This window comes from Leptinotarsa decemlineata, unplaced genomic scaffold (genome assembly GCF_025532065.1).
Source record: "Leptinotarsa decemlineata unplaced genomic scaffold, Ldec_3_MD MMD2_tig00000133_RagTag_RagTag, whole genome shotgun sequence".
Lineage (NCBI taxonomy): Eukaryota > Metazoa > Arthropoda > Insecta > Coleoptera > Chrysomelidae > Leptinotarsa > Leptinotarsa decemlineata.
The window spans coordinates 2,141,310-2,167,189 of record NW_027412542.1 but is presented as its reverse complement, the minus strand read 5'-3'; the positions used below and the strand labels follow the sequence as shown (position 1 = coordinate 2,167,189).

Sequence of the window (25,880 nt, the reverse complement as noted above, 5' to 3'; positions counted from 1 at the left end):
TCAGAAATATACCAATTTATTTATCAAGTAGTACAGTTATCATAGTGCCCATACTTTAACATAATCAATTTTCAAATGTGTAGCATCACTATTCCTATCCCACGTAAGCAGCCACTGTTCTCTACCTTCCCAGAAGTCAGTTGCCGCTTTAGGAGAATCATTCTTCCACGGTTTTCCTCCAGGATTATTACCATCATCTGGGAAGAATGCCACACCCCCAACAGCAAGGTTCAGTATGATATGAAATTCCTGATCGAATGGAGCCATTTTTGAATTTCTCTTCCATGGATTATCCAGGCCTGTATCAGCCAGCCTTCTGAGCTCCCAAAATCCTCCACTGGGTGGCGTAACGGTACCTACCACCTCGTCATCTACGAAGAAAGTCAACGCATTCTCTGTCCACTCCAACTGATAGTTATGAAAATCTGAGTCATAGCCTGTTGCATTATTTTTTTCGTAATGAGTCAATGAATATTTGTTGTAGTTTGGGTTGGGGCCAAAGTGGAGGGTGCTTCCGATTTGTTCAACTCCAATGTTGGTGCCGTAGGGATTAACTAAATGTTTGTTTCCTCGAGACTCCATTATATCTATTTCTCCCGAAGATGGCCATGAGGAATATTGGTTGTAAGTTGGCATCATCCAGATAGCTGGAACAAATTGAAAACGATGGATTAGTGGCTGATGTTTTTTACAATTTCATGAGGAATTTAAAATTCGTCAAGAGCTGGCGACTTAGAGGTTCAGACTCATTGTTTAACAATATAATATTGTTACGTATTTCCCCGTGGGTTTACCAATAAATGACTACACTGAACAATTATCAAACTTAACTTTAAATGCAACAAACACTTCAACTATTATTCGAATGTTTATCGCCTTACTAGATCGCTTCACGTACCGTACTGTAACTTCCATATGACTTTCTCGATTTGCTCGTGGCTAGCGTTTATATATCGTAATCGAAGGCGGTAGAAAATTCGCCGGAATTTCATCAAAGTCGATAGATTAGATACGAAATGTGTACAATTTTCTATCTCTCCTTCAGGTCATTCACATACTCTGAGATTCATCGGAAGGACTACCACACAGTACATCTATCGCAAGCTTCAGTTCCCGATCGGTTAACAACATCGATGGTGTGTAATCTGTCGCGTTATGTTGGGAGCTTCTGTATGCCAACAGAAAAAGAGAAACCAATGTATACCTGTATCTTTGGTTTTCGGAGACAAACATCGAAATGTAGTTATTGATTATGCCTCTTGACCATTCCATCGGACTGTGGGTGGAGAGCAGTTGTTCTTGCCTTCTTTATTTCCAACAGAGTCATCATTTCCTTCCATAATTCCGATTCAAAGTTGAGGCCCTTATCCGAGTGTAATTCCTGGGGTACTCCGTTTCTGGCAGTTACGTTCTGCAACAGGGTTTTTGCCATCGTTTTAGCCTCTCGTTTGGGTAAGGTTACTACTTCAAGTTATTTGAAAAGTAGTCCATCACAACCATAAGGTACTTGTTACTGGGTGTGGTCATATTGAATAGTCCCAGAAAGTCAACTGCGATTCTCTCGAAGGGGCTCATACTGAGTAACTGCTTTAACTTTTCCCTTTGCCTTGTCTTCGGACCCTTTCTCGAAGATCACAGGACGCAGCGTTTACACCTCTCTTTCACGGCAATTGACCCAATAGTACCTCTCACGCACTCTCGCTACAGTTCTATTTACTCCGAAATTCCCTTCAGTGCCACCATCGTGAAGCTGTTCAAGTATACTCGGGACACACGTCTTTGGAAGGATTATCTGGACTTTGTGGGTTTTTCCATCCGGGCTTTCCCATTTCCGAGTGAGTAGGACATCTGGAATGCTCATCGTGTCCCATTGGAGCCAGTAACCCTTTTCCTGCTGGCCGTACTTGGAGAACTCTTGCCATTCCGGCCTTACTTCTTTGGCAATCCATTATCGTACAGTTTTCAAGACCTGATCCTCCTTCTACGCTACGATGATTTCTCGCCTCGTCAGGAATATAGTGTCATCCTCGGATGCTGTTAACGACCGTACCACACAAAGGAACCTTACAACTTGCTAGGGGAGCTAATCTCCCTATCAGAGCTGTCGACAACTGATATGTTACTGCTGCGACCTGTCATGGAAATTGAATACCTGGGGGCTTGGGATGCAGCAGCCAATATACCTCTCTTAACGCAGGCTGAATTTGGTTTTTCCAGACCCCGACGCTTCAGCTCGGGTGATCTCGAACGCTAGTCTCTTCTCTCGTTGGATGTTGAATAGGACCGGCAGTCTCGCCTTAAATGTCCTTCCCTGCCGCAGTTATAACATTTAGGCTGTTCTCTTGCCTTTGGTGCCGTTCTTCAAGACCTACCATGAGTCGATCTGTTCCTTCGTCTTCCTTTTCATTGATGGCCCTCACCAGAACTTTTCGTTGTTGTCGCGAAGCACAACAACGCACCTTCAAATTCTAGGGCATAAATGATGACTTTAGTCCATTTTTTAGGACGTGCCATCCTCAATGAGTGCTACAGCTCCGTGTCATAAACCCCGTCGATGAAAGTATGGACACTAATCCACTAGGTGAAGTTATCAGGTGCTTCTGGGTAAGCGAGTCTCACCAACCTTTCGACTTCAGCGCCAAACTCCTGCAGACTCTCGAATGGACCTTGAATTATCACCTTCAGTTAAGCTTGGTAGACTTGTTGAAGGTGCTCACTACCATACCTGACCTCCAAAGCTGATACGACTACTTCATAATCCTCCTGCTAATTCACTGAAATATTTTGCAGAATTACGAAGACCTTTCCTCGTAGTGCCAGTATGTGTCGCTTTCTCACCATTTTTTCACGTTATTTTTTGCAGGAGCCTCAAATTGTCTGCGATAAATTGACCATAAAGAGTCGCCATCGAAGGTTGGAGTTTTAATGAAACTACTGCTTGAAGGGAAATATGTCGTTTTCGATTTGCATTTTTCCATAGAAATGCTTTTTGGTTACGGTGATTCTTTCTGAAGTTCAAACTTTTTCTCGACTCCTTCAAGATTATTTTCAAATATTTCCCGAGTCCTTCAAACTCCTCTTCATATTTCCTTCCGAATCCTTCAAGCTCCTCCTCAAATTTCCTTTCAACCCCCTCAATCTTCTAATCGACTTCTTTTTCCAATCCATTATTTGTTTCCTGATATACTTTTTAAATTTTGCCTGAATAATTTCCTGTACCTCCCCTTTACTCACTTGAGTAGTTTTTTAATCTTCAAATAAATGGAAGTACTTCTTATTGTCTTTCTCATCTTTTTCCTGAATACCTAGTAATAATTCATGATCTTTCTTTCGCTGTAATCGTTCTTCCTCTCTTCTGCGATTTTCATTCTCCGCCAGGCCCTCTTGCAAAGCCTCGAACATTTTCTTAAGCTCTTAAACTCATTTGCATGAAACATGACGATGTGCCACTGTTGCTTAAGTGGATTGCCTGTGGTTTATATCTCCATTATGAGGTCATATTTTGTTTTCAGCTGTCTTGTTCTGTTTGCACTCCTGATGCCAATTCCTGTTCTAATAAAACATTCCTTCGGTTTAGAGAGAATGAAATTGAGGCTGGTAGGCATTGAAGTTACCGTGGAAAAGGATAACAAGAGGAATATACAATTTCTGGATGTACCTACAGGTCATCAGAACACACATTTCATTGCAAACCTACCCAATCCATAATTCAGAACAAAACTCTGATGAAACAACTTCGTTGTCTAGACCAAGCTCAACTGGCCAATGGGTTTATAGCGCTTGAAATCAAAGTACCCTATATCCTTTCCCAATCCGGGAAAGAAAAACTTTTCCCTTAACGAGACTAACGGGGTCACTTTGCCGTTCTCTTTCCTGGGTCGTATGGCCCGCTCGACTTCTACTTCCCTTCGAAGACATTTTTCAGGTCATTGAGTTCCTTAGGAAGACTCTCAGGTTTACAGATGCGTCGTACCCTCTCACCGTTTCAATCACCCCTCTCTTTTGTTGTAGCTTATGGTTACAGTTTTATTCAGGTACCTATCTGTGTGTTGGTTTACTATACACTATACTATGAGTATACTATAAACTATACTATACACCCAATGTACCAGTTTCACTACCAGTAGTCCCTTGGATTTATCGTTCCATTGTGAAGTAGATCTTTGGGTCGAGATAAAATAGAAATTCGTTTTGTGTCTCTTGCCACACCACGAACGTGTCATCAACATAACGCAGCCAACAATATGGTTACACGGCCGCTTGCTCCAAGGCCCTTTGTTCGTCACCGCCGGACTTAATGAACTGTCCATCTTGGTACCATCCGTTCGTTCGTAAAAAACACCTTTCCATTGGAAATAAGCTACAATTAGCGAAGAGGGCGGTTTAGTGTTTGTATGAAAAGATTAAAGACATAATATAGGGGATGATATAATATTCTGAACAAACAATATAAATATATATTGGAAGTTAGGAGAGATGACCACAACATATCTACGTAAGAACTTTGGTAGCATGACATAAGATTAAAAGATTCTAGTATATTCCTTTACACTCCTTAGTTTGATACTCCTCAGTGTTTCTAATAAAACAATTACTGTATCGTCATATTTTTTGAGTTTTTGAATATTTTGTTCATTTTTAATCTTACCTGGCCATAACCAGTCCCCTGTAGGTAGTTTGGCTTTGACTTCGATTTTTCCATATTTGAATGAAAACGAATGAAGGCTACGAATACGGGCACTTTTGATGGGATTGACTATATTTGTTGCTGTACCAGTGCGGATGCAGCCGTAAAATTGCGGGTTTGTACACCTGAAACAAAATTTCACATGAATACACAGGCGTATAGAAGGGACACATATTTTCTTGAAAATAAAATTCGCTCTATTTCGAATATGATGTCGTAAAATTCTAAATTGAAATTCGCAATTTGATAAAAAAGAATTCCAAGATGGAAGTTGGAATTTAAAAGTCGCAGTTGAATATTAACAAATGTGCTTGTATTCCATTTTACAGATATAACTCTCCTATAAATTTTCAGTTCATTCTTGGCATACACTTTGATTCTGAAATGAGCTTCAATAACTACATTGATTACTGAAAAAGGGATTGGTTGGGTAATAAGATCAATTTTTTCTTAAAAAACAATTGTATTCTTGCCGACGTTTCGACTTCAATTAAATTTTTCTTCAGGGCTCTGTAACAATGAACACCTTCCACAAAGTTTATTTAATTATTATTATCGTTTCAATTTCACAAGAAATAATGAGTTCTTAAATTAACTACTCACCGAAAAGTATTTTTTTCGTGTTGATAATATTACTATTTCAAAAACCATCAGACATATTAGATACATATTTAAAAATAATAATAAAAAACATTGCCACAACAAATTTCCGAGACAACACCAATACAAAACGACATGAAACAATCGAATGGCTTTATCTGTGATTCTGATAAGGTGGTGTCTATAATCAATGGCAGAAAGGAAAAGAATGAGAAAAGTGTAAATTATTGAGGTATTTTACGTATCAAATTGAAATATGCATAATTGAGGCCATCGACATCTCTTCTAGTGTTATCACTATCGCATTTGAGGATATGTATCAGTTCGTCTTTTGGATACATATGGTTGAAAATCTAGAATAGTTGGATGATCAAAATAAAAAATGTGTCCATATTCTTTTTCATGTTCACTTTCTTAAAGTCTCTCGTGTGTTCTGAAATTCGTGTTTTAAGATATCGCGCGGTTTGACCAACATAGCATTTATGACAGCTTCCACAGTTCAATTCGTGTACAATATTGGATTGTATTTCTTGTTGTGTTTTTGTTTTTTGTTTCGAGAAAAAATGCTTTCCAATTGTATTTTCATTCGAAAAAAACACTTTTATTTCTTTTATTTTTTCTTTGTAGCATTGCAAGTTTAAAGGATATATTTTCCACAAATGGAATTTTGTGATATTTGGGTTTCACCCCTGTATTTTGGGAGGAGAAACTACTTTCTTTTCTGATAAGGGCTCTAGGAAAATAATTTTTCATTTTAATTTTCAATTAATTGGAGATTTCTGTTATGGAATTCAGAATTGGAAATTGCAATTGCTCTTGGTTTCAAATTTCTCCTAATATTGATTTCACTTTGAAAATTATGTTTCAAAAATAATTTAAAAATTTCTCAAAAACAGTTGGTTTATGATACCAGTCTACCTTTAAAATTCGGTTTGTATCTTTGATTATTAAAGTATCTAAAAATGCTAATGAATGATTTTCTTCTATTTCTAGAGTGAATTTTAGTTTTTGATGAAAACTATGAAAATAAGTGTCTGATTTTTCAGTTTGTTCATTTTATTAATTGAGAATTACCTAGTAAAAAATAATTTTCTTAGATCCCTTATTGGAAAAATAATTAAAGAAAGAACTTTCTCCTCCCAAAACCCAAATATCACAAAATTCCATTTGTAGAAAATCTATCTGTTAGACTTGGAATGCTACTCAGTACCGAAGAAATGAAAGTGGCTTTTGCAAATGAAAATACAGTTGGAAAGCATTTTTTCCCGAAACAAAAAACAAAAACACCACAAGAAATACATTCCAATATTGTGTACAAATTGAACTGTGGAAGCTGTCACAAATGCTATGTTGGTCAAACCGGGCGGTATTTCAAAACACGAATTTCAGAACACACGAGAGACTCTATGAAACTGAATATAAAGAACCCCACAGCTCTCATTGAACATGTAAAAGTATATGGACCCATTTTCGATTTGGATCATCCAACTAATCTAGATGTTCAACCATATTTATCCAAAAGACTTTTGAGCGAAATGATACATATCGTCAAATGCGATAGTGTTAACACTACAAGAGATATCGACGGCCTTAATACTGCATATTTCAATTTGATACGTAAAATACCTGAATAATTTACACTTTTTTTATTCTTTTTTTTTTCTGCCATTGATTAAAAAACAGACACCACCTCATCAGAATCATATCATAGATAAAACCATACGTTTGTTTCATGTCGTTTTGTGTTGGCATTGACTCGAAAATTTGTTGTTGCAATGTTTTTTATTTTTATTTTTTAAATATGTATCTAATATGTGTGATGGCTTTTAAAATAATAATATTATCAATACGAAAAAACTACTTTTCGGTGAGTAAATTAATTAAGAAATCTATATTTCTTGTGAAATTTAAACGATAATAACGGTATGAGTTTTGTGGAAAGTATATTTAAGAAAATGTATTGTTAGAGAGCCCTGAAGAAGAATTCAATTGAATTCAAAACGTCAGCAAGAATACAATTGTTTTTACAAGAAAAATTGATCCTGTTACCCAACCAACCCCTTTTTCCGAAAAATTATTGGATCACTAAACTAGTTAACTGAATACATTGACTACGTCAAAATTCCTATAGCAAAGCTTCACATTTTTTCTGTCGATTATGTACAGACCTCTTAATGAAGCAGAAAATCTGTTTATTTCGTATTCTTGGGTTTCAACTACGCCATCTATGAATGGACCTAATCGCCATCCTAATATTTGGCTTTAAAATGGTTTAATTTGAACTAAGTTTCATCCACACCTCAGTTTGGCTTCTAACTGGAAGATGGCGGTATTAATCAATCACGCCTCTTGCAAAAGGGAAACAAGAATAATATTAAATCTGATGGCAGTTAACAAGTATTCATATTTATATGGACGTGGAACTTTCACTTCAATTTATCGATGAATTTATAATATTTAGGATATTCGTAGAAAATGTAAGTAATGTAATAATTTTGTTATATTCATTTACTACATATATGTTTTTGGAGCAGCCATAAATGACAAGAGCGTCCATGTAAATGTTCTGTTATTTTCGTCACAAATAGATACAATGGAAGTCAGGTCGTATGTGGTTTTTGATGACTTGAATCTTTTTGGAAAGATCGAAAAGGAGGTGCCCCACGATTTGAACGATCTACAGAAATTGTCACACTTCAAGGTCTTTTCTTCTTTGCTTTTGCACAACCGAATGGATCCTTTTTTGGATCGGATAGTCACGTGTGATGAAAATGAATCACCGTCTGAAAATACAACGAATTGAAAATCGAAGTTCTGCCTCACCCACCATATTCCCCAGACCTCTCGCCAATCGACTACCGTCTTTTCAAGCACTTCGATAACTTTTTCAGCGGAAGAACCTTCGCCAATCAGGACCAGGTATAAACGTAGACTTTATCGAATCCCGAGCAAACAATTTTTATGCAGACGGAATTATTCGACTTGTGTTACGTTGGCAAAAGTGCACTGATTCAGATGGCACACAAATCTCAGTATTCACTGAGATATTACAGTTTGAAATAGACATTGAAACGGGCAAAACTTTTGAAGCTCATATCCATGTGTGTATAGGTACTCTCATTTATGTTTCAACTGTCTAGAAGGTATGAGGTATGCTTTCTTTCATAGAAACGTTTCATATGATCATTGTTATTCTTACAAATCCAATTACAGACATAAAGCCTGATTTTCAAAATATTTTTATGGTCTTACTCATCGGCTGGAGATCCGCCACTGATTTCAAGGGTTCCGGAATACAGAAAATCATTGCCAAAATCATCAGCAACAAGTGTTGGTCTGATATGCAGTATCCCATCTTCCACGTAACTGTTGCTCCTATTATTGGTGTACCATTGAAACTCCCAATTCTGGAATGTGAATGAAAAAATTGTAATAGAACTTTTATCAAACTGAAATTATTTCACAAATTTGGGGTAAACTGTCGAGGTTATTTTGTTTTTCTGGAATGTACACTTCATACAGTGTTCCCCTCTTGAATTTTTAAAATTTTTTGAACCAGTCAACTCAAAAAATTTAAATTTGGGACAATGACATTAATGCATGAATACTTCCAGAATATCATGAAGTGAAATTGACAGATGAAATTTTCAAGATAGCGACTGGGCGCCATCTGGGGGGTCTTGGACACATCATTTTGAAGCTCCTGACGAATACTTCACAACAATAGAACATGAAGTCAATATCTTCACCTACTATAAAATGGCGGAACATTTAATACTTTCCTGAAGTCAAACACATTAATATCGACAGATCTAGAAATATTCCTTCTTATCTGCCATATGGCAATTCCAACAACCCAATAAGGTTTATTAAGTTATTTTTTGTTTATAAAAATGACTAAAAATGTCAGTACGACAATGAACATCATTGTTCAGTTAGAATATTCTCATTTTGTTTTCGATTTTACTAGAAGAAAGGTACCACGTCAACAATCTCTAAAATGGTCAATTCTCGTTCATTGGAAGAAAAAATTGAAGCGATTTTTATTCACGGTGCGACGCAAAACTTTCATGATACCGAAAGGAGTTTCAATGAACGTTTTCCAAAACATTCTATCTGTAGAAAATATTTGAGAAAACTTGTATCCAAATTCACAACTATCCCCAGCTCATCTGTCCATTCCAGAAGAACAGCAAATGCAAATAATTGGTGAGATGGTAGTAAATCCTGAACAGTCTACTTTTGCCATTGCGAATGTTAGGAGGTGTCTCCTTCTACTGCGTGGAGACTTTTGAAGAGGAATAGGTATCATCCATACAAAATTGAAATGGTACACTGATTAACTGAAGATGACCCTGATCGAAGAACAGAATTATGCGAAATCATGACCGAAACCATTGCAAGGCATCATACCTATCTCCACAATATTTGTTTTAGACACGAATGTACTCATCACCGAAATCGTAGAAGCGAATCCTAATGAATTCGATATGGATATTGTATTTCAACAAGATGGAGCACCATGACAATCTCCAGACAAGTAAGAAACTATTTGGATACTACTTTTCCCGGTCGTTGGATTGGCCGCCGAGGTCCTACAGAATGGCCAGCTCGCTCGCCAGATTTGACACCTTTGGACTTTTTTTATGGGGCTATTTGAAGCAAAAGGTGTACGAAACTGAACCTGCTTCAATATTGGATATACGGCAGAGAATAATAAATATTTGTAGAGATATTGACGTTACTGTGTTCGAAAATGTTCGGTGTGAAATATCGGATAGGCTGTTCATATGTCAAGAAGTTAAAGGCAACCATTTCGAGCATCTTCTGAACTGACTCCAAGCTTATTACCTCATTTTATATAGTTAAATGTTAATGTATTCAGGCGATTATTGAAAGTTCCGCCATTTTGTAGTTGTTGATGATATTGACATTATATTCTAGGGTTATGAAGCATTTGTCAGGAGCTTCAAAAAAATTTGCCACAAGACCCCCCATTCCATTCAATTTTTTTCCCAGACGGTGCCCTGTCGCCATCTTGAAAGTTTCATCTGTCAATTTCACTTCAAAATTAAATATTAATGCATTCATTTTATTATCCCAAATTTCAATTTTTTGAGTTGACCCGTTCAAAAAATAAAAGGGGGGTGGGACATTAAAGAAAAGCACTGTATACTTTAGGCACTTTCGATCTCTTGAAGAATTCGAATAGTTGTTGAGTTGAAATTGAAATTGAAATTGAATTTGAAATTATTGAGGTAAACAAATCACTTACCCCTCCACCTCCCAGAGTCTGCTCATGCTGCCATTTCTTTAGATCCAGTTCGTTGAAGTCGTCTTCAAAAATCAAATCACCCGAGCATATTATTCCGTTAGGAGCCTGAGAACCACTAACTGTAGTAATACTTCTCTTACAAGCACCTGCCTTGTCCAAAACCACAAAAACCAGCGTTGCAAAAGGAAAAATGTTATACATTTTGATAGTAACAAACTACTATTTAAGTTGACGGTTCACATAGATTGATTGTGTCAGTTATTTTATCTATTCGATGTGTTTGTTATTTGCCAAACTGCATGAGATAATAAAAAATATAATCGACGCGATAACACCATCGAACGTATAATTTCATACCAAGGCTAACCAGCGTTAGATACGGTATTTAACGATGATATTATCTGAATTGTATGGATTCCCTTCAAATTTTATAGGGGATCCCTCCAGGGGAAAAACATCGCGACAATCCGCGTAATGAATATCTTCAAATTCTGAGTAATTTGCTGCCTCATTGGTAAAGGATACTGACGAAAAATGATCGATAGTGATTTCATCTGAATTTGTGTTACTAACCACGGCGAAATAGTTGAATATAAAGACATCTTATGTTTATGACTTTTTTCTGTTAGCCAAGGATTCTCAGTTTTTTCTGCTTATAAAATTGCAATTGGATACTGGTTGGATGGAGCAATATCTATCATGATTTATCGTGTGCAGATGTTGAATTTCTGCCATTTGTTAGGTTAAGTAAGTATATCTTGTACTCAGTAACCTTTCAATGAAATAATTCATTGGTCCCGATAGATTCGGGAGGGTGCGCCAGCATTATCAACCAACAACCACTCCTCAGACCATGGGGTAAATGATCATTGGGTCCGAGAATTATCTGCCCTGATTTCTGCTCCACGACAAATATCTTCTTGCTCTGGTTGTCGAAAAGGACTACATCAGGCTTATTAGCTTGTATGAGCCTGAGGGCGGGGAACGAATAGTTCTAATAAATTCGGTACTTCTCGTTTCCCACAACGGATTCAATATCCCCCGGAGCATAGGGCAACACCGGTGGCTCGTCAATACCGTAAGAATGCCGTATATGGTAATATAGCACTCTAAGGGCCGCGTTATGTGCATATGCAGAGACCGCATATGCTGGATAAGCTGATAGCAAGTGCATTAGGGTCTTGAACGCCTCGTGGCAGGTCCTGCACCTTGTGTAAGGAACCCCTATACGCGAATGCAGTAGACTAAGGTGTTGAAGACACGATTCTGGCAAGCCATGATGAACCCCTCAGTTTTCGACTTCAGCCCACTCGACCTGAGGAAAGCGAAAGTCAGGCGCTTTGATAAGCCTAGGTCTTCAATGTTATTGAAAAAGACCTTATGCATTGGCTCATCCTGGTCTTTTCGAATTATTATTATTATTAGAAGGTCGATTTTTTCAGATCTATATTATTTTATCATGAATGAATAAATCGATTGAATCAATTTTAATTGAATGCTGGAAAAACCAAAAGAAATAAAATAATTTGAAAATACTCAAATTCACAAGTGAACGAAATTCCATTCTGGGCCATCTACGAACTTAATCTATTTACGGTTGCTCTGTGAACGTCAGTTGAGGTTGATCTCATAGGAGAACGAATAACTTCATGTCGTCTGGTGTCGTTGAAATATATTGCCTCAGCTTATAACTAATCATTAGGCGATTTTCGGCCCATTTTCTCTATAAATTCAAATTGAACCAAAGCGCTACCGAAGCAGCCCGAAAAACTAACCAGGTATTTGGCAAAGACAGTAAGATAGTGTTGGTTTCGACGTTTGTTTGCGAAATTTCGTTCCGGAGATTTCAGCCTTGAATATTCCTGAATTGGTGTACTTACAGTTATCTAGGACGAGGGTTTGAGGACCCTGGTGGAGACTGACCCATCACAAATGGTGCATGCGATAGTGGAAGAACTGGGCGCCAGCTTCCATGTGTTTTTTGATGGTTTAAAACGTATTGGAAAGGTCAAAAAGCTCGAAAAGTGGGTGCCTCACTATGTAAACGATCAACAGAAATTGTCACGTTCCGAGGTCTATTCTTTTTTGGTTTTGCGCAACCAAAAAGATTTTTTTGGATAGGATCGTTATGTGTGATGAAAAGTGGATCATCTACGAAAAAGGAGACGTTTAGGACAGTGATTGGATACCAATGAACCACCCAGGTATTTCCCAGATACGAAAACCGATCAGAAAGAGACCATGGTTACTGCATGGTGCTCAGCGGCATTATAACTTTCTGAAATGTTCAGCCTGAGGCTTGAACCATCGACAAACACATTGGTCGATTGACTGAGTGAACAAAGTACCCACGTCGAACCGCTTGGCTACCAACCGAATCATTTACGGAACAAATGATACTGTGGTCGGATACGATTTTATTCTCACTATGGGATATCGTCGATTTCACCAAAACTTGTTTCAAATCAGAAGTGATTATTCAAATAAGATTTGGCCTTGTCACATTCAACATCTTCTAAAATAAAAACATTTTTATTCACAACTAACGCATTATGACCTACAACTATGAAAGGTGTAATTTATATTTTTCAATTCTCAGCAGGAATTTTGAGGTTGAATGATGTTTGTGTGAGACTCCATTTCGGTATGCAAATTGAACTGCGTCTCTTACCTTCAATAAGAGCGAAAATATGCAAAGAGTTTTTCACAAAATTATGGCACAAATGACGCTGGTTTCTCGATTGAATACAAACAGTACATGGATGAATGTAGGACAGATGCATAAAAAGTGAAAAAAAATATGAATTGAAAGTTTTTTTCATCTCATGTTCACTCCAAATTGTTTAGTTACAGAGCGTCTTCAGCGCAGTTCAACCTGTCTTACAAGAAAGGGGTTTTCCTTCTTGTTGGTAGATTGCTCGCATTCAGTCTATTCCCAAAAAGGGCAAGAAAAATCTTCCAAATAACTATAGACCAGTCGCTTAGCTGTCAGTGAAATTAAAAATCATACAGAAAGTCGTAAAACACCATATCCTTAAATATAAGGAAGGCTTCAACATCTTGAGAGATCATCAATATGGCTTTCGGATACAAAGATCAACAGGTGACCTTCTAACGTTTGTCACCTATATTTGGAAAAACGCAAACGAGAAACATGGAGATTCAAGTCATTTCTAAGGCTTTTGACCGTGTGTTTGCATGAGGGTTTGCTGGCTAAATTTTTGTGTGTGGCTCTTCAGCTTCCTGAAAGAATGTTTCCTCTCGAAAACTTACCATCAACGCTGGTGTTCCCTAGGGAACCATATTGTCTTCCACGCTCTTTTTATTGTATATCAACGACTTATTGGATAAAACCAAGAATCTAATATATTGCTTTGCTGACGACAGCACACCTGTCCCGTCATTCCAGCAGCAGGAGGTTGCGTATCTTGATGAGGATCTAGAAGTAATTTCGAACTGGGGTAAAAGTAACCGGATTCAATTCAATACCACAAAAACCTAGGTATCGGTATTCTTCAAGAAGTTAAATATCTCCGAACCGGATATAATAATGTCAGGCAATACAATTTGATTTCTGCTTCGATGGGTTTGTTGGGAATTAAAATGGACACAATATGATTTGGCACAATGTTGCTGGAATTGCAAATGTAGCTTCAATTGCAAAGGCTGCTTCTCAAAAGCTTGGAACACCAGACCAGAAATCTCTACACATCTCAGCAACTTTTGATGCTTTATAAAGCTCAGATCAGACCTTCTTCAAAGTATTGTTCTCATGTATGGATCTCCGCCCCTAAGCATACCCTGAAGCTGATGGATTTCATCCAAAAAATAGCCATCCACCTGACTGGAGACGCGATCATGTGTAACCTTGCTAGTCTGGAACATTGAACAAAGTTTGGGAATTTGTCTCTCTCCTATAGATACTTTCACGGGAAATGTTCAAATGACTTGCCGCATTTGATTCCACCAAGAGCGGTACATATCAGAAATACGCGACGGACTGTGGTTGAGGTTCAGCTTCACTGTTTGAGAACTATTTCATTTTGAGAACTGCGTTCATGTGGAATAAACTTCCTGACAGCATTTTTCCAAATGGATTTAATTTTCAGCGATTCAAATCCAATGTGAATCACTATTTTCGCACAGTCACCGCTTTTAGAGCGGTAGTGCTTATGTTTTGTCCTTAAAAAATAGTTCAGGTGTGTGAGAGAATGAAGGGAAAGCTCATTTCGAAGTAATGATGGAAAAAACTGCTCTGAATTTTCATGTTTCTTTATCGGAAGAACATCTTTGAGATTCTCTCACAACAAAGAAAGGTTGGGAATTTGACGAAAATATTCATGTTATTTTGGAATAATTCTACGGATTCATGTCATTCAGGTATAAATATTTCAATATTTTGATAAGGAATCACACTTTTCCACTTTGCATGTTCACAGAATTCAACCTCAGCATAGAATATTTATATTGGTTATTATTAGAATCGGCAAATTGCTACTACAACTTGATAATATTCAAAAAATTCAAAAAATTATTCATATTGATAAAAACTGTGGCTTTGCACTATCATAGAGGTGTGTTGGCTATGAATTCATGGTTTTTTGTTATCAGTATATACTTTTCTGAATATTAATTGAAATATTTTGAGTGTGCTTTCTCAGCATTTTGAATATTCATAAACGGCAATTATGAAAATAGTTTAACTGCAGCCATCTTGAATTTGCATCTTTTTTGAAGTGTACTAGTGTTCTACATATTGAGGTAGTTGTGAAAAAATCTGTAATCCGCCATTTTGTAGCTACGGCCATCTAAAATGGGGAATGTTCCTCCTGACGAAAATCAAGTAGTTTTCATAAAACAGCTCTAAAACAACGCATTTTAAACTTATCATTTCAACCTTTTTCTTTAAAAAATTATTTAAATACTTAAAACACAGAAATGAAATATTGCATTCAACATTTAAAGGGATTCGTTTCTATTTCACCATTTGGCAACATCGGTTATAGCTAATAAAGGACAATGAATCTGTTACCTGAATGAGACAAACAAAGATGGCATATTTCAGAAGCGTGCTGTTCTGTTTACTAAAGTTCCGAGTTCCGAGTAATTCTGTGACATATGACATTTTGTGCAGCTAACCTATCTTCCTCTATATAAATAAATAACAAAACAGCTGTTGTTTATGTGGCTTATGGAAGTGGTATTGAACTATAATTTATACTTTTCCTCAATTTAATACTATTGACATGAATTTCATGTCAATTGTCTACTAGGGTCAATTGAAGTCACACAGGAAGATCGACGTGGAAAGCCTTTACACCAACGTTCCGGTCGAAGAAGCACTCCAAATCATACAGAGAAAGCTATCCGAAGACGGGAACCTGAAAGAGAGAACGATTCTACCTATAGAAGTAATTATGGAATTACTAGGATGCTGTGTACGAAACTGTTATTTCCAACTGAAGGACGAATTCTTTACACAAGATGAGGGACTGCCAATGGGATCGCCACTTTCACCAGTCATAGCCAACATATATATGGAGTGGTTTGAAACTCTGGCCATTGAAGAAGCTCACAAGAAACCTCGAGTCTGGTTGAGATATGTTGACGACACCTTCATAATATGGAACAATGGGAATACTGAACTAGACGCCTTTCTGAAACACATCAACAGCGTGAGACCTTCCATCACTTTCACAATGGAGAAGGAAATCCACAATGAATTGCCATTCTTAGACGTTTTGGTGAAGAGGACCGACACTAAGTGGGAAACATCTGTATACCGAAAACCCACTCATACGGGACAGTATCTGAACCACGAATCCAACCACCATCAATCGACAAAAAGAGGAATCAGCAAGACTCTATTAGACCGTGCTTTTGGGCTCTGTAATATAAAGGAAGGTCTCGAGAAGGAACTAGACATCATCAAAAATGATCTTCAGCGGAATGGATACTCCAAAGCGATGGTAGAAAAGTCTTTGGCTAAAAGACAGCAGGAGCCTCGCAAGGAAGAGAAGCCGTCACAACCAGTGCTTGCACTTCCCTACATCAGAGGATTATCGGAGAGGATAAGAAGAATTGGTTCCAAGTACAACATTAGAACCTGTTTCAGATACGGTAACACTATCCGTAGCAGCCTCACGAAAACCAGGCCCCCAAACGCGGACTGCGATTCCAAGAATTGCATTTACCGGATACCCTGTGAGTGCGGAAAATCCTATATTGGTGAAACTAAGAGGCCATTGAATGTTCGCATTGCCGAGCACAAGAAGCACACACAGCGAGGAGAAACCAACAAATCAGGAATAGCAGACCATATTTGGACCCATCAACACAACATCGAGTTGTCCCAAGCTGAGATCTTGCACAGAGAGGAACATTGGTTCAGGAGAAAATTCAAGGAAGCCGCATACATGTTGTCCAACAACGTATTCAGCCAGGCCAGCGTAGATATACGAAACATATGGAAACCCATCATCAAACGAAAAATGACCAACTCCCGCCAAAACGGTCATCTCTCACGGAATCAGTAAAGCGGAAAATGGAAAGTAGAGAAAGTGAAAGTATTTCAACGACCTACAAAATAGTCATCTCTCGGAGGAATCAGTCCAGTCATCACCCGAAGACGATTGTAGATACCAACAATCGAAACGTCGTGAACTAACGTGACTTGGAATCTCTACACTTTTTTATTTTTTTTTATTTTTTTTATTTTTTTATTATTTTCTTTTTTCATTCCTTTAATTTTTATTTATTCAATTATTATATTTTTACTTGTAGGTTATTTCACTATTCTTTTTTAATTATTCTTTTTTACTTGTTTCAGGGATTTCAAATCATTTTATATAGTAGACAATGGAAGTCCGAACTAGTGAAATTCATCACGAAACATTGTCAATCACCTTCAAACAAACTATTGACATGATTCTTCTTCTTCTAGCATACTACTAACCTGAACTCCGATCTAGCATTCTAGGCGCTGTTGCTAATATGTGAATTAGAAACAAATCCCTTTAAAAATTGAAACCCAACATTTGAAACATCAATTTGAATACTTTTTGAAGTGAATTTGAATTGAACTCAACTTCATTTTGTTCAAACTTGCATTTGCTTTAATAACCCAAATTGAGCAACATTCCCCATTTACAATGATACGAAATTTATTGATTTATATATTCAACGAAACAAAATGTGTGTGCCAAATATCAGATAAGTCTGTCAACAGGAAGGGAGACAAACTTCAATATCTAAATTTTACCCAAACAAACAAACAGCCATGCTGAATAAAACCGTTTGATAACAAAAAACCTATGAATGAATATTTTTTTTCAATAATAATATCGAATTATCAGTTGATAAAAATTGAATGGATATATGATGGACATTTTTGAAGTTTTAGATCAAAAAGTCATGAAAACTTCATTTCGGAATTGTTTCGACATCATTATTTCTGGAACATAGTTTCACGATAAGACAAGATTATTCGGGGTGCTTCCTTATACTAATTTTCTGTTTCTGTTATGAACTGTTCGCAGTAATGGAAATTTTAAATTGTGAGATCAAGCTATGGACATATTCTCTGAGACAAAAACCAAATCCTTCCTCAAATATATCAGTCAACACCCGAAATACTCAAGAGATTTTGATATATTTTTATTATTTCAGAATATTCAAACAAACCTTGGATAGTGGTCTTGAAAATAAAAGAAGAAGAATACAGAATAACAATTCATTAGAACAATAGAACTTCTTCATAAAGCCCACACTTTCACATAATCTACTTTCAAATGCGAGTCATCAGAATTTCTATTCCACGTGGGTAACCATTGGTTTCGGCCTTCCCAGAAGTCAGTGGCTGCTTTGGGAGATTTATTGTTCCAAGGTTTGCCTCCAGGGTTTATAGCATCATCCGGAAAATATGTCACTCCACCAATAGCAAGATTGATTAGGATATGAAACTCCTCGTCGAAGGGAGCCATCTTTGAATGTCCCGCCCATGGATTTTTCAGACCAGAAGCATCGAGCCCCCCCAGCTCCCAGAAACCACCATTAGGTGGCCTGACAGTACCTATTGCTTTACCATCTACTGAGAAGGTGATTTGATCCTGTGTCCACTCGACTTGATAGTTATGGAAATCTGATTCATAGCCTGCTGGATTATTTTTCTCATAATGGGTCAATGAAAACTTGTTGTTGGCGGGGTTTGGTCCCCAGTGAAGAGTACTGCCAATTTGTTCAACTCCAATGTTGATGCCCTGGAAATTCTTCAATCGCTTATTTCCACGGGACTCCATTATATCAACCTCACCAGATGTCGGCCACGAGGAGTAGATCCAACGTGTTGGTAACATCCATATGGCTGCAACAGAAGAGAGTGATTTTGAGAAAGAAACGTGATTTTCCCATAGACATTGATTTTCCGAGTATCAGCATAAACTAGAACTTTGAAAACGTAACAAGCAAAACATAATGTGACTGGTAATGAAATTAATTTTTTCATTGTGAAAATTCATAGTTCATCTTCGGTTTGAAATATGGTATTCACAACCCTACTAGTTCCTACAACCAGTGTTTCTTCAATATTCATCAGGTAATAGAGAAAGTTTAGTAAAAAAACTGTCACTTTATTCAAAATTTAAAAAAAACTGGCTACTTTATTAAGTAGATTTTGACATATACCAGTTGGAAAACATTCACTTTCTGTAAGAGAAATCAAAATAGGTCAATATCAGTCGTATGTTGTCATACTGCATATATGAAACTTTCGTTTGTGAAAATGGTTTAACACAATGAAGCAGTAACAGCTCCATCTCGTGAACGAAGCTCTAAGTAAAAAAGATACATCTCCATCATCAAAATTATAACAAATAAAAACAGAGTAACACAAAATGTCGTCTGTATCAACTCAGCGTGTCATTTTTTTTTCATATTGATTTCATAATCAATTTTTTGTGGTTGTTCAAATTTTCGACAGAGAATATTTGATTTCGGTAACTCATGTCAGATAGGAAATAAAACTTTCGAATTTATACAAGTGATCGATTTCTGGAGTGATATGGTAGTATTTGGTATACTCAGATCTTTGAGATTTTAAATAAACCTTACCTGGCCATAACCAGTCTCCAACAGGTAGTTTGGCTCGAACTTCCACTTTGCCATATTTGAATGAAAATGAATTTAGGCTTCGAAGACGGGCACTTTTTATCGGATTGAGTATATTTGTTGCAGTGCCAGTACGTCTGCAACCTGAGTTATCTGCGTTGGTACATCTGAAATAAGCGTTTCTATCACAAAAAATAATTGGTGAAGAGAGTACTGAGTATTTTATACAATTTTTTGGGTTTATAACCTTCCGCAATCTGGAAAAATAAAAACTGAATCAATAGATAATCTGCTGAAGTGTATTTAGTGAAGGCTAATTGAAAAGTTACTGCATAATATAAACTACTGCAAAGTCCAATTAGTCAGTAACTTGTCATATTCATAAAGTATGCCTATCATTATTATTGACCCAGTTATAATTTTTTCAGACTGTGAAAGATTATAAACCCAAAAAAATATGTTATTCATTCTTCACGTGTTTCCTGTATTGCATGTGTTCGTTCATTTTGTTATTGATAACTGGAAATGCCACCTTTCTATGTTTGACTGTAATGTTGAGATCAGATTCCATATTTTTCCTATCGAATGTTGAAATATTTTCATAAAATCTACTTATATTCTCACACATAATTCTAATTCTAATAATAGTTCCATAAAAACATATGTCCTACATATTATAGTGATATGGCCTTACTCTGGTATGTCAATTGTCCCGCTATATAGAAAATGGTTGCCATAATCGTCAGCTAGAAGGGTTGGTCTAATATGAAGTACTCCATTATGAACAAAGCTGTTGCTCCTATTATTTGTATACCATTGAAACTCCCAATTCTAGAAAGTATTTGAAGGCATATCAGTTATTTATAAGTAACGCTTCCGTGAAGCACGAAAAAATATATCCGTATTCAACTTCGACACACCAAGTAATAATAGAAATGATATTCAGAGTAATAATATTCAGATTCGCAAGATTTTTGTTCATAATTTTGTTTGTTTCATGTGATTTGCACGAAATATCGAGGCTGAGAAATTTTTATGTGTGACTAAATAACGTCATATATAATGGTGAGCCACTAGAGAAAATGTCAAAAAATAAAACTTTGAAATTTTGCTTTTCTCCCTATTTGAACTGCAAACCAAATAAACTGATCCATTTTTTCAAATAAAATTATTTGAAATTATTCGTAATTAATATTCCGAGTACATCTATATCCATGCAATACTTTCAATACTCCCAATTTTTAAACAATATTCACCATCTACAGACAGGGTCGGATTTGGAATTCTGGAGGCCCTGGAGCAACAAAGAAGTGGGGGCCCCTAAGTTTTGTGCTATAAAAAAGAATAGTTGTTCAAAACTGATTTATTTAACATATACACGATGGGCCCCTCATTTTTTCAAAACATGTTGAGTTTTTAACTTGCCGCCAAGAAAACTGAACATTTTTAAAAAAGGGAAAGCGGACGAAAATCGACGCATTCAATAGATAGTCTCGTCTAATCCCCTTTGTCTACAATCTCACAAAAATGGCAATCTTCAACGGTTTTTTATTGAACAAAAAAACTAACCAGAACTCTAGAACCTTCAGCTTCAGTGTGAAACTTTGCCCACCGCACAAAAGTGTAATATCCGTCTCTCTTCAATACATGTCAGAAAAAGAGGGCAATGAACATTGCATATTAGTACAAGGTTGTAAAGACGTAAAGGTCGCACTATAAACACAGCTTACTATAGTAAGTAAGCTGTGCTATAAACATTGGATGAACGGGATTGCATGATTTCATTGATGTCATCTACATTGGGTCAACCTTGAAAGTAAATAACCTGTGAATGAAATGTAAACAATGAACATCACTCCGGAAAGATTACTTGAGATTCAGTATACAAAGTAATAAACAAATATATACATGGTATAATATATCAGGGGAGTGAGATAGTATAGCACTAAAAAAATTCATCAAATGAAGGAAATAACGATTGAATTATAAAACTATTTCTTTTCATTACAGAAAACGGTTTAGACAGAAAGCTAAATTTATGTGTACTTTCAGGAGACAACCGGTAAGCTGTAGTATATAATTCAATTGAAGAATTGAAAACTGAATTTTGGTCTTATTTTAAGTTATCATAACACTGTGCTACTGGGAAGTAGATTCATCAAGGTAAACACTGTATCAATTCACAAATAAAGCTCTAAATTTTATACTGTTGAATTCAATCTCTTGGTAACGAATAGTGCACATTTCAAGAAAGGAAAACAAATAGAATTTCACTTTAATGTTATTTAAATGCTACAATATCTCATCTAGAATATCACACTTCCAGAAATTGGTGTTAAAACTATATTTTTTTCAACTTGAGGTTGAGCTGACTCGATCCACTTCGATTTTCATTTTCAGTAATACCAATGAACTTTAACCGATAGCATTTCAATCAACAACACCAAGGAAGAATATACAGTTTAGTACCAGAAAAAGAATATTGAAAATAAACCAGGAAAATTGATTCAGTCTAAAGTTCTTCAAAATTACAAACCCAATGTTTCAGTACAATAAAAAGGCCTCTTCGAAAGTACCAAATCGAATATTGATTGAATTATTGAAACACATGTGTTTCTTGGGAAACTGTAGGTAACACAAGAACAATTTCTTTCTTGTCCGAAGTCCAATTTCTCCTTACGGTTTCATGTACATATTAGATGATATTCATTTCAAACAAAAACTTTCTACCAAGCAAGAGATTTTGTTTCAAGCTACAACAAACTTTTTCTGAGAAGAAAACAAAAATTAATTTCAAAATTAGACGTGTTTTATTCATGATAATAATTACAAGTTTCCACAATACAAACACAATATAAATAGAGATTGATATTTGGTAAGCAGGTAGTTTTTAAACCAGGTATCCAACAGGTAAAAAACATTGAAATTATTGGTATTAACGATTCGACTAATTCCGAGACATTTTTCTGTGAGTTACTTCTTTGCATGATCTACACATCTTTGTACAGAGTTAATTTTTGAGATTGATTGCTCCTTTCTTTTCTTCGGAAGATTCCCACTTTTTTTGTATCAAGATGAAGAAGAAGAAAGCCAAAACCTTTTTATCCCAAAAATTAATGTCTTCTAAATATATACCCTTTTAATTATCTGTGTTGTGAATCGTAGTATATATTGGAGTTATTGAAGTCGTGGCTGTTTTTCAACTGATAATACGCATTGGTTGAATTGGCTTCCTTCAATGCAATTTCTTTTTGTGTTCGAAAATTCTGGTTCCGAAATTTCCAAATGTCCGTCCAATATGAACTTTCGTGCAGGAGCCACATGTTATGAGCAGGTTGCCTTTTCTGGTGCATTTTCTGTAGACTACTGACCAAAAAGAAAATCAATAAAACAAGCAAGATGGATAATATCTGAGGTATACATATAAAAAATAACAAATTCAAAACCAAAAAAGATAAGTATTAAGGCGTCTACAAGCTGAAATGTTGCCAAAAATCTATAATGAAAAAACATACAGAAATTTCAAAATCAGAATCTCTGAACTCAAAATTAGAGAGAACCAATTCAACTTATGCCATCTGTTAGAAAACAACGTCAACGTTGACATGAGCTACGACATACTATGATGAATAAACGTAAACAATCAAATCTCCTATTGAAAAACCAACAAAAAGATAATTCCCCATCCCTGTTGAATTTATTTTCATGAAAAATCTACTTGAATTAGGCATCCCACTCCATAGTCAATTTTCTGGGAAAGGCATCACTCACTATCCCCACACTAGAATCCACAGTGTCAGAAATTACTTTTCGACAGCGTCTAATCAGGCGAATTTTGAAACAGCTCAATATCAACAAGGTGTCTGGCCCTAACGAAGTGCCCGGATCGTACTGATAAAGTGTGCAAATGAACTCGCACCAGTATTTTTCAACCTGTCTTACAAAACATGGGTTTATTCTTCTTGTTGGAAGATTGCTCGCGTTCAGCCTATTCCCAAAAAGGGCAAGAAAAATATTTCATAGACTAGTCGCTTTGCTATCAGTGATATCAAAAATCACAGAGAAAGTTGTAAACCACCATATCCTTAAACATTTGGCTTCTTGAGCGATCATCAATATTGCTTTCGTCCTTTCGGAAACAAAAATTAACAGGTGACATTCTCTCCTATGTCACCCATATTTGGAATAATGCAATCGAGAAACATGTAGAATCAATAGCTGTTACGTTTGATATTTCTAAGGCTGTGTGTGTGTGTTGCATGAAGGTTTGTTGGCCAAACTTCGATGCTATGGTTTGCTTTTAATGCTTTATGAAGCTCAAATGAGACCTTCTTTGGAGTATTGTTCTCATGTACCTATGGTGCTCTACTCCCCAACATACCTTGAAGTTGCTGGATTCCATCCAGAAAAGAGCCATCCGCCTGTTTGGAGACGCGAACATCACGTGCAACTTTGATAGCCTGCAACTGTCATATATCTAAATGAAACGACGATTTCTCATAGACTGTCTTTATTTCAGTTCTCAAGTCAATTCCATAAAAAAAAACTATTAGTTTTTGCTTTCGCCAAGGCTGCTATGATTTACTTTGTTTACATGGTTGTATAATATTTTGACCAAGAAATACAATACGTGACATCTCCCTTTTTTTTTAAACAATGAAATTAAAATTTTATAAAAATAACGAAATTAACATTTTCAATAATACATTAGCCTGTCTGGCTTTTTAACTGGTCTACCAGATGATGTTGCTTCTGGATTAGAGTAGCAGTAACTACTATTATTAGACAAAGATGAAGATTCAAACTCATCTTGATCAGTTATATCGATATCATTATTGTCAGGTGGTGGATCATTTTGACTTGGCAAAATTTCAATGAATCTTCTATTTCTAACGATATTTGTTCCATCATTTTTTTCTATACCGTATGAGCGTTCTCTAGGTTTGTTTGTTATTTTACCAAACGACCATTTTTATCCTTAATGAGTTTGATATCTAACTTTACTATTTATATTCAAAGGTCTTAAATTTTTACAAGAACGATCATAGTATTGTTTTTGCTTTTGTCTTTGCTGTTCTAATGACTTATTGTAATTTTCAAAATTGATCTTTTGTGGTTTCAAATTATGTTCAGTGCTTGGTAATGTATCCCTTAAATTACGAGACAACATCAGTTGAGATGGTGTAAAGCCATTTTCCATGGGAGTGTTTCGATACATTAACAAAACCAACTCTATCTCCCTCCTATCTTCAATAGCTTTCACCAACATTTTTTTCAAAGTTTGTTTTGCTCTTTCCACCATCCCATTTGACTGAGGATATCGAGGGCTGGACATAATGTGTTTTCAATACCATAAACGCAAACATAATTATCGTTGTCAGCATCCTCGTCAGACGGATTTCCATCTCTGTTGACCTCGTATATACTCTTCTTTTTGCACATTTTTGCGAAGTGATTATTGTAACCACACACTAGACACTTTTTTCCAAAAGCTGAGCACTGATTTTTACCATGTCGCTTTCCGCACTTATAGCAAATTCCACTGTTTTCTCCTAACGTATTTGACATCTGACCTCTAAACCTTGCAACCTAATTTGAATTAAAGCGCGAACCACACTCACTTTGTTGTTGCGCACTTTGCCGACTGCTTTGCTGCTGGCTCCGGCCATTTTGTTGACGCCTTGAAGAGGTTTTCGGATTATGTCCAATTTCCAGACTGGATTCCCTGTGACCTACTCTGGAACTAGACATCATGGTTGACTGCTCTCTCGATTTTTCTAGTGCTAAACAAATTTTTATAGCTCCGTCCAAGTCTTTTTCATCTGTACCTGTAGTAGTTTATCTTTGAGCATCTGATTCTGCAAACCACATATCATCATATCCTTGATGAGGCTATCTTTTGATTTAACGAATTCACACGAACGGGCTTTATTTTTTAGGTCAGTCACAAACTGTTCTATCGTCTCACCAGATTGTTGTTTCCTCGAGAAAACTTGAATCTTTCATAAGATAGGTTTTTTTTCGGTGAAAAATGATTTTCGAAATTTTCACAACATTGACCAATTTATTTTTCTCACTTTCACTTGCAAATGTGAAGGTATTATATATTGACATTCTTTCTTCTCCAATATAGTGAAGAAGTTGGGCAATCTGTACTTTTTCGTCCTTTTTGTTAACCTCTGTAGCCACAAGGTAGTTTTCGAATTTCTGTCG

The 25,880-nt window shown here is 36.3% G+C and overlaps 2 protein-coding genes across 2 annotated transcripts in view; both read right to left on the bottom strand.

Moving 5' to 3' along the window:
* Window positions 1–10,913, bottom strand: LOC111510424 (beta-1,3-glucan-binding protein). Its single transcript, XM_074172537.1, has 4 exons — window positions 10,563–10,913; window positions 8,540–8,694; window positions 4,649–4,812; window positions 1–647 (listed from the first exon to the last, which is right to left on the bottom strand). The coding sequence occupies exons 1-4, from the start codon at window positions 10,761–10,763 to the stop codon at window positions 40–42; spliced, it is 1,128 nt and encodes a 375-aa protein (XP_074028638.1). The 5' UTR covers window positions 10,764–10,913; the 3' UTR covers window positions 1–39.
* Window positions 10,914–18,280: 7,367 nt separating this feature from the next.
* Window positions 18,281–25,880, bottom strand: part of LOC111506882 (uncharacterized) — a 51,846-nt gene continuing 44,246 nt past the window's right edge. Inside the window, exons 13-15 of the mRNA XM_074172437.1 lie at window positions 20,362–20,498; window positions 19,671–19,834; window positions 18,281–18,924 (exon numbers count right to left, since the gene is read on the bottom strand). Coding sequence (XP_074028538.1) covers window positions 18,317–18,924; window positions 19,671–19,834; window positions 20,362–20,498 — 909 coding nt within the window. The 3' untranslated portion in view covers window positions 18,281–18,316. The remainder of the gene's footprint in view (window positions 18,925–19,670; window positions 19,835–20,361; window positions 20,499–25,880) is intronic.

Coding starts and splice junctions, on each gene's coding strand:
- LOC111510424 (XM_074172537.1), bottom strand. CDS start 10,763: ATGTATAACATTTTTCCTTTTGCAACGCTGGTTTTTGTGGTTTTGGAC. Junction 8,695..10,562: donor AGACTCTGGGAGGTGGAGGG/GTAAGTGATTTG, acceptor TTCACATTCCAG/AATTGGGAGTTTCAATGGTA. Junction 4,813..8,539: donor GGCGGATCTCCAGCCGATGA/GTAAGACCATAA, acceptor ATTTTGTTTCAG/GTGTACAAACCCGCAATTTT.